At 42.6% G+C, this 9,852-nt stretch overlaps 1 protein-coding gene across 1 annotated transcript; it reads right to left on the bottom strand.

Annotated features, from left to right (window-relative positions):
* On the bottom strand, positions 1-6,208 carry LOC139291413 (fibroblast growth factor 4-like). The gene is made up of 3 exons (XM_070913430.1): positions 5,917-6,208; positions 4,007-4,110; positions 1-177 (listed from the first exon to the last, which is right to left on the bottom strand). Exons 1-3 carry the CDS (start codon positions 6,206-6,208, stop codon positions 1-3), a joined length of 573 nt encoding a protein of 190 aa, XP_070769531.1.
* Positions 6,209-9,852: the final 3,644 nt, after the last annotated feature.

Genomic DNA, 9,852 nt, shown 5'->3' with positions numbered 1-9,852 from the left:
TCATATCCTGGGGAGGAAGTGCGTCATGGTCATGGTGGGTGTGACGCGGTTGCCCCTCTTGGTTTTGCCAGTCTTGCTGAGGCCAATGTACATGCCAGGGTAGGCAGCTGATTCGTAGGCATTGTAGTTGTTGACCAGGAGACTCTCCTTGAACTTGCACTCATCATCGTAGTGGCCCTGAGGAGAGGAAGAGGAGGATACGTGAGTTATCACTAATCATTGGTTTAGTTTCTCGAATGTGAGAATTTCCAGTGACTGCGGGACAAGAGACGCAATTCACACTAGAGGTCTGTGATCGTGTAAGACATGTGAAGACACGTCAGCTGCTGTTTCAGTGAAGACGGTCTTGTGTGTGATATTGATCATGTCACATTTTCTGCTGGTGTTGCCAGTTTATTTAGTGTAGCCCCTATTTTTAAAAAAAACTGGACCCCAACCTTCCAACCGTTCTGATTCACACTCCAATCCAGAATACAGGTACCCCCCCCCCCCCCCCCCCGAGGGATCAATAAAGTATTTCTGATTCTGATTCTGAGAGGGCAGAACACGCTTGTTGTACAGAGTAGATGTGATTGGCAGTTACGTGCCAGCTAACCCTGATTGGTTGTTTGATTCAGACTAATTACAAAGGGGGGGGGGGGGGGGGGCTCACAGACACACATTTTCTTTCAAGGAGCCCTTCAATTAGGTATTGCTAGTGACATGCAATGGTCAAAATTCTTTATTTCAACCCAAATTATAATTCAATGATATTGCCTACTGTAGCTTTAATTCTAACATGGGCTGGTTTGCCTCTCTAAACTCTGTTATCAATGCATTCTATTGGAAAGGTAAAAAACAACAACAACAAAAAAACGAAACTTAAACTGACCACTCTTCAAAAACTAAAAACTCTTGCTGGACTCTATTTTCTTGCGCAGCATCTAATAGACATCCGTCTTAAGAGACAAACTACACAGAATCTCCCTGGCTTGACATTAAACAATCGCTCTAGAGATATCCATCAAACATGTCCCTTTTGTTGGTAAGTCTCTAAAATCCCACAGCTGCTTCAAAAGTAATACCACGTCTTGACATCCTTGACGATAACCCATCACCTACTGCCCTCATTCCACCACATCGCATTCTTAATCAACGACAAACTCCTTTTTAAATGTTTCCAAACTAAATCATTCTGTATATGTAGTAATAATGAGAAAGTGATTCCATGATATGAAAACCATAAAAAAAAGGGATATTGTTAAAACCAGGATCTGTTCTTGTTGTAATGGTTTTTTTCTCGTGGTATGCAGCCGTCCTACTGATATATAAAGGGGGAAAACATCGCTGGCTTGGCGGGCTCCTGCACAGAGGTTCTGGTGAGCAGCTCCAGCCAAAGGTCAAGCTTGCCCTCCCCACCCCACCCCACCCCAACTGAACCACCTACCTCCGTACATGCAGGCCTGCTGCTGTTAGACAAGTGACTGGATGACTAAGTGTTGGATGACTAACCGGTGTTGAGCTTATGGTTGAGTTAGCCTCGGTCAGCATTCAAAACAACTTTAACCAGAGCTGATCACTCCAGCGTTTTGGGGTTGTTGCTCCCAAATAAACCATTACACCTTTGGCTTTGGGCCGAAAAGAAAAAGATCTTCAAGGAGCTGTGCCTCATATTTGCCTCATCTGGTTATTAATGGTTGTGTCACAATCAGGTTTTCAGGTTTCGATTATTGAGCGCTGTATTTTAACAGTGTAATTATATGAATTAAATTCTAAATGATCTATTATTATGTTTATGTTAATGACTGAAATGAATTTGAACAATTATACGTTGTTTTTTACGGTTCTATGTGGAGTTTTCAGAATTCGTTGTTACCAATGACACTGGTGGCCTTCATCAGCAACCAACACCAGATCCACAGCCAAGTTACAGCTAGCCGGCTAACCGCAACGTTACCTTAGCTCGGGTCACAGTGAGCGGGTTGCCCACCCCTGCCCTGCATCGCTCTTGGCTAGTGGAAAGCAATCGTTAGCTGTACACTGGGGTGGGGCGATATGTTACGTTTTTTCCAGCTTTTTGCTGTTACAACCATCACCCCAATCTGTTTTGGTCAAAATAAACAATTAAATTAAATTAGCCAAATAAAATGATAAACCCCCCCCCCCCGCCCAACCAGCGATGGACTCACCAGTTGTTTTTTTGGGGGCGATGTATCTGTCCAATCGCCCAACTGTATAATGTTAATACACATTTGCTTTATACCATTTTGTATTATTTATTGTTGTCTAGGCAAGTACTCGGGCGCGTGCATAACATCATCATGCCGAGTCCTTTACATAGGAATCAGTCCACAGGCTGTCACAGGCAACCGAGAAAGTCTTATTTTTTTACACCGCGTTCACACATTGGCAATAAAAAGGCGATTAATACACGTAAATTGTTACATATAGTACCTTTAATTATTGCTTACTTCAAATTGCAGGCTGTATTTCAATTCGTGGATCATAAGTCCTACGTTAAAGTCATTTTTAAAGAGTTCATTTTCTTTGTGATGTGGAGTTATCTAAAACACAGTTCAGTGCCTATGATCAGTTCAAAGGCTGAATGACCGAATGGCCGTTCACGACGTGGCCACGAAATGGCTCTGCGGCAGCGTTGGTTACTAGTCAGTAGGCCAGCAACAGTATTTGAACATTCTGAATGTTGGCAAACTGTGCAGGTAAAAAACACCACATGTGGCTAGGATACTGCGCATGTGCCGGCTGGATGTAGCCTGGATGTAGCCAGACACTGTGGGTGGGTGGATGGATCCTTTATTCATTTAGTCTAATTAAAATCCCCGTCAGTGCAGCACCGTACAGAATACATTGCAAAAGGCAAGTAGCAAAATAGATATAGATTATAATAAAATGTGATAAAGACGAAGATAAAAGTGAAATACAAATAAAATTAAAGTGTCCAAGACGTAGACAGGGAACTCATCTTAAAGGTGTAATAAAAACAAAATGTGCAAAACTGTGCTGAGCAATGATGAGTTGTGCAGATACTTGCAGTGTATGGATAAAAATATACAGTAAGTCAAAATAAGCTGAAATAGGGCCATACTGGCGATGATAACGTGCATATATATATATATATATATATATATATATATATATATATATATATACAGTGCTTAACAAATTTATTAGACCACCTGTCATAAAAATGAGAAAACACAAATATTTTAGATATCTGTAAAAACTATATTGTTATTTATTAGGCAAATAACAAACTGGAACAACTAAATAGTCCTTATTCACATATATTAACCAAAAATCTTAATATTCTGTACGACCTCCTTTGGCCCTGATAACAGCTTGCATTCTTGCAACCACTAAAACAAACTTTTCTGTTCAGGAATGCAAGTAAATAACTGTGATTTGGCATCTCAATCAAAAAATAATAATGTGCTTTACTATTTTTTTTCTGCTTTTTTGTAAAACAGTAAATTTGAGAATTCATGGATAACAACAATAATTATATTTTAGCAGTAAAGATATCATTTTGATTAAAGAGCTTGGCTTGCACATACTGGTGGATTAACCATTACAGAGACATCAGATATTTTGGTCATCAGCAATACTGTTCATTTAGGGCAGCGGTGGCAAACACCTTACACTGGGTGGTGGTCTAATACATTTGTTAAGCACTGTATATATATATATATATATATATATATATATATATATAGAGAGAGAGAGAGAGAGCCAGTCGAAGCGGAACCTGGATCAGCTACATGGGTGAATTTATTATTATTTTAAGCATTCGACGCCAACAGCCAGCAGGTTACAGAATGATAAAGACATGGAGCAGGTGCCATGCTTGTCTCAAGCCCATCTGTGCTACAGTACTAAGATGTGTAGAGACCCTCACCTGACACACTCCAGCATGGAGATGAGGCAGTTTCACCGTACACCAGTATTGATATACTGGTTGAGGGAAAACATCTGTGCAAAAATGCTGCAGCCCTTGATCAGTTCTTACCGAGCCGTAGAGTTTCCCTTTGTCGCTCATTGCAATGAAGAGGCGGCTTCTCACCCCAAACAGAGTCACCACTCCTCTCTCCACTGGGGAAATTTCTAGAAGGCCTGGGAAAGACACACGAGAAAATGACAGAATGCATCAAAAAGGGAAAGCGTGTGGATCTGATGAATCATCTGACTGATTAGAGAATATTAGACATGCCACCAGAGGCAGTGCAGGCTTATGTCATAGCTTATGTAGAAAAGATGGACACCGGAAACACATCAACTCTATTGTCTTTTTTCTATTTATTTTTTTTCTTGTAAAATTATCATTTATTTTTTTTACATTTTTTTACATTATAATTTTTGTATTTGCATTTGAACGTTTGATTGAAATTTGAGGTGCAGATAGGTTGACAGGAAAAGTGGGGAAAGCGCAAGAATAATGTGAATGCATTTCGTGTCAGAGATTTCACAGGTGATGCACTTGATGTGTGAACATTAGGCCACGGTTGAGTTTGACTCTTTAAAGCATATTTATTCGTCAGAAATTTAAACCGCAGCAAGAGGATGTTAACACAGAAATCTTGTTTTTTTTTTTTAAGGGTTGGCACCGACCACATAATGCCAGGTCTCTGGAGCACTACATCCACTAGTCCTACATGAGCACGTGAAGAGTGTTGCCTTAACCTGCACCACCATCACTTTGGTGGAGGTGGTCGGAGCGGTACGGTACACAGCTCTTAGCCTTAGCCACATCAGAAACACCGCCTTGTGCTGCTATTTTGTATTTCGCTATTTTGTATTTCTGATTCTGATTCTGATTCTGATTCTGATTCTGATTCTGATTCTGATTCTGATTACAGTAAAACCACATTACTGAACTGTCGTCGGTTACACCGCTACGGTGGGCCGGGAAGTAAGCATTGGTAACTCAATGAATATAATCAATGCTGATTTCCTCCGCTGATCACAGGGTCGGCGGTTTCGATCCCCAGCTCCTGCTCCAGCAACAATCTACAACTTCAAGCCTCCGCTCCATGAAATCAATTTTACATCCAGAAATCCTCTCATAAAGCCCTCCCCTGGTATATCGTGGCAGAAATTCCACAGTATATGTTTCAGATTTTTATTAAAGAATGTATTTCTTTTTGATTACAGTGACAGAAATCATAGCGTTTGATGACTTAAATCACAAGCTAGCAAGTATTCCTGCTGGGCTTATGCTGTAAGATTGTAGAATTGTAGAAGTTTGCAAAAAATGGCAAGCTCCCAGGCCACCTGAAGACGTAGGCCATCAAAATGTGGTGTTAAATATGATGAGTGTAATATTAATACGCATTAAAAGCGTAAACATATCTGCTACTTTTCACCTACTTATCTAAATATTTCATCATCCCGAGATAAAGAAATCCAATGACATCAGCCAATAGTCAAAATATCCTAAACACCTGAGCTAATGAGCTATTTGATTGGTCGAAAGCCAGATGTTTCCCGTCATGCCCAGGTCAGGGCATATTAATCATGTTTTTTTTTTCATGAGGAAAACATCCACAAACTTTCATTGTATATGGATTCTTGACTGTTTCATGTCGTCATATCTTAAGTTATGTTTAAGTTATATATATCTATTCGTCACTGCTGCTTTTGTGAGCCCACATTTGCCACGTTTCCCAGTTGTGCCCAAGTGAACATATTATTCGTTCACAGGAACTGACAGATTATTAATACATGCTTTGTATTTAAATGTTATATTTATAAATGTATGTATATATTAAAAATCAACATAGGAATCGCTGGTCTTAATGGCCCTAATTTGATTCAAAATGTTCTCTCTAGTTCCTCAAATCTTGATCTTTGCATAAAAATAGTTATGAGTGGTGCCACAGTTATTTGCTGAATTTCAACAGGAAATTGCAAAATACTTACTGTATCTGTTTTCATTGTGCACGCCCGTGATCTTCCCATTCGGCAAGACCTGGATGTGGAAGCCGATGCCGACATTACAGTAGAGCCGTCTTAGTCTCTTTATCCCCAGCAGGTATTCTCCATCTCCAGCTGTCACCTCCCTCTTGTCCCAGGAGCCGCCGCTGGCCCAAACCAATGAACCGGCGCTACGTACGGTTTGTCTCCTGCTGCTTATGACTGGGAGAGGAGCAAAGGAGCTGCACAGGAGGATCCCATACAGGAGCAGAGGGAGCTTGGACCCTGACGATGACATCCTCTGCTCGCCAGTCCCTGGGAATCGTAGAGGTACACCACTACTGTGTATTTATGAGCCCAATTGAATGTTCACTTTGTATGAACAGAAACGGTCATTAAATCTATTTCAGCTTCAGTCTCTCAGAGAAACACCATGAAGAAAATGCCTCAACTTCTGCGCTCTTTAAAGCCCTGAGAAAAGTTTCAGGACGCATATTTACACATCTCTAAAACCACATTAGGGGTCCCAATCTGCCAGTGATCTTTGTCTCCTTGTTCGCCCGTTTTGCCTCCTCCTCAGGTAGATCCAGCAGACAGACAGCAGACTTATATGCACCCCATATTACATCACACACCACCCGCCGTCTTGTTTGTCTGTGAGTCACAGATGCTGTAAGAAGCACACAAACTGAGAAATACATAAAACACATAGTGACAGAAAACAAAGAGGAACACGCAAGTACACACAAACGTAGGGGAAGTAGATAAATGAATGAAGAGATCTGATAGAGAGACGGACGCATAGGGCTGATGTCGCCATCACTATCACCATGTTACCAACATGCAGGTGCTTCATTTCAGGCCCCTTCACTTTTTTCCCCCCATTTTGTTTTCAGCCTTGTGCTAAAATCGTTTAATTTAATGTATTAAAAAGAAAAAGAACGGAAGACATAAGCATCCGGACCCTTTGACATTGAGTCCACCCGTGGTAAATTCAATTGACTGGGCGTGATTTGGAAAGGTGCGCACACTCTATGTAAAGGTCTACCAGCTGATAATGCATATCCAAGCCATGAGCTGGAAGGAACTGCCAGCTGAGACAAGATTGTGTCGAGGCACAGAATCTGGGGAAGGCTGCAAAGAAAATGTCCGTTGCGTTTGAAGGAACAGTGGCCTTTCTAATTCTTAAATGGAAGAAGTTTGGAACGACCAGGACTCTTCCTAGAGCTGACCGCCCGGCCGAACTGAGCAACCGGGGGGGGGGCCTCGGTGAGAGAGGTGACCAAGAACCTGATGGTCACTCTGGCTGAGCTCCAGAGATTCTGTGTGGAGATGGGAGAAACTTCCAGAAGGACAACCATCACTGCAACAGACACAGGGAAGCTTAAAGTACCTAAAGGACTCTCAGACTGTGAGGAACAGGATTGTCTGGTCCGATGAAACCAAGACTGAACTGTTTGGCTTTCAATTCAAAGCAGTGATGCATGGTGGCGGCAGCATCGTGTTGTGGGGTGGGGGTTCAGCAGCAGGGACTGGGGGACTGGTTAGGGTGGAGGGAAAGCTGAACGGAGCAAAAGGACAGAGATATCCTTAATGAAAACCCGGTCAGGAGCCCTCAGGACCTCAGACTGGACCAAAGGTTCAACCTTCCAATAGGACAAGGGCGTCAGGCACACAGCCAAGACAATGCAGGAGTAGGTTAGGGACAACTCTGTGAACGTCCTTGAGTGGCTCAGCCAGAGCCTGGACATCTCTGGACATCTCCGGTCCGCATCCGCAAAGAGATCATCAGCAGGAGCTCATCCTCCTCTGCCCCCTCCCCCCACCACCACCACCTCCTCACACAGACTGCCCTGCCCCCTCTTGCCTGCCCTGCAGGTGTCGCCGTTGAGGCATTTGAATCAGAATTTCCGTTTTTTTTTCCAAAGAAGAGCGAAAAAAATGAATGACACTGAGATTTTGGTAACAGTTAGCACGACGGAGGACGTCAATGAGGGTGCACTTCTACACCGCCATTAACTGAGTCTATCCTCACCTCCTCCATCACCATCTGTGACTGGAGCATCAAGCTCCTCTGCCTGGTCGGAATAACTCTGGGGGAACTTCAGTCTTTGAGAAGAATGTATCTAAATTAATTATCATGTATTTCTATATCTGAGGAAAAAAGATTTCAGTAAAAAAACCTTTGAAATGCATGGTTAATGTCACCTGCCCCAATAACTTCTTCCCCATTTTCATTTGTAATGTCCCAGATAAAATGGCATATTGTCTTAATATTGTCTAACCAGTAGCCGACTGGCTTTTCTCCATTCTAGAAAAAAAAAAAAAAGACCGTTCCATATCCTTAAATGATTCATATGAAGAATGTTTTATAACTTCACAAAGTCTAGTGCAAGCCATCTACATGTTGCTATTTCCTTGACCTTAAATGCACTGCCCATTTATTTGGTGCGCACAACGCAGCAGTTTAAGAAAAGGCACAGTAAACAGTTATATCAACTGTCTACTTTTCCGATAGAAGGCTCTCGCTCTGCTGCTGCTGGGCAGCATGCAAATAGCTCAAGCACAAAGACACATTGCAAACAACAATGTGATTCATAGCAACAAACGCTGGCCCATCTAGTCTGCACATCATACAGCAGCAGCGGAGGGTTGATATCATGTGACATGTGGTGCGTCAGAGCGCTGCTCATGTTGGGCTCATCGCAGGGCTCAGAAAGAGAAACAGAGACAGAGGCAATGATAGATCATGTGTGTACACATGTGAAGGACTCGTCCCCCCACCGGGAGAAAACCCCGTAGTAGTGGTGACGTGGGTAGCCATTTATCAACACTTGCTCTGACATCAAACCTTGTCAACAGAGTTCCCCCCCGAGCCATGTGGGAGAAATTGTGTGACACTGGCAGGCTGGCCTAGAAAAATCCTGATGATCTGGGTTCACTGCAATCTCTGTGTTCCTTGGAATTCATTATTATTACATATTCATTCATTTCCTAGAAGCAAGGCTGCAACTCAGTAACCCCAATGCCATTTGGCAGGTAAGGTAAGGCAGCCACCCACACGTATAGGCCCGATGGTTGTGGTTGTAGGCCACAGTCCTTCTGCTTTTCTTTGTCTTAGCCAGACAACAATTTCATCAAGAAAATGTAAAATTGCATAGAAATGTTCCAACAAGCCAACAAATCAACACGGCACATGGGGTAGCAATTACATCACGCATTACGGACCTTTCCTATTGTGTCAAACTTGCAGACACGGTACCAAAAGACAGCTATACAAAGTGAAAGAAAATGTCAGAGCCACCGCTTGGTCCATTGATATCAAAGCCAGATAATCTTTAAGCCAGTTCTCCTGGGTTGAAACAGCGTGGGTTTCTGTGGAGGAGAGGGAGGTTCATTCAAACGAGGCAGCACAAAGCAAGTTGTTGGTGTTTTTGGTGGAAAATGTGTCTCAGGCTGAGAATACGTTGAGAATAGACCTACACACGTATACTAACCCACACTCACCGTTCTCCTCGGACATCCAGCTTAGATATAAAAATATTATCTATAAACATAAGGAAAACTGTGTCGCTGTGGGCCTCCCAACAATGACACTGCTGAAACTCACCCGAAATTTTGACATTTTCCAGTCAGAGTCCCCACTTGTGCCAATCCAGGCAGTTTGTTACGTCGAGAGCACAGGGTGGATCCAAAAGCAGAGCACAAAACTCAAAATATTTTGTATTTTCTAAGTATCTAGTCCTTTAAATCATTAAGCCGTGGCTTTGGTGCGGCAAATAGACTTCACCTATATAGCACTTTTCAACCTTAACGGTTCCCAAAGCACTTTACAGATCAGGTCTCATTCACACGCCTATGGCGACTGAACTGCTATGCAAGGTGCTGGCCTCCATTGGGAGCAACTTTAGGGTTCAGTGTCTTGCCTGAGGACACTTAGAC

Source organism: Enoplosus armatus, chromosome 10, assembly GCF_043641665.1.
Source record: "Enoplosus armatus isolate fEnoArm2 chromosome 10, fEnoArm2.hap1, whole genome shotgun sequence".
Classification (NCBI taxonomy): domain Eukaryota; kingdom Metazoa; phylum Chordata; class Actinopteri; order Centrarchiformes; family Enoplosidae; genus Enoplosus; species Enoplosus armatus.
This window is presented reverse-complemented; position numbering and strand designations above follow the sequence as displayed.

Bases quoted from the DNA above. Each gene is read 5' to 3' on its own strand.
- LOC139291413 (XM_070913430.1), bottom strand. From the start codon at position 6,208: ATGTCATCGTCAGGGTCCAAGCTCCCTCTGCTCCTGTATGGGATCCTC. The intron at 4,111-5,916 runs GTAAGTATTTTG...TGTCTTTCCCAG, and splicing joins GCACAATGAAAACAGATACA to GCCTTCTAGAAATTTCCCCA. The intron at 178-4,006 runs GTAAGAACTGAT...TCCTCTCCTCAG, and splicing joins AAGGGAAACTCTACGGCTCG to GGCCACTACGATGATGAGTG.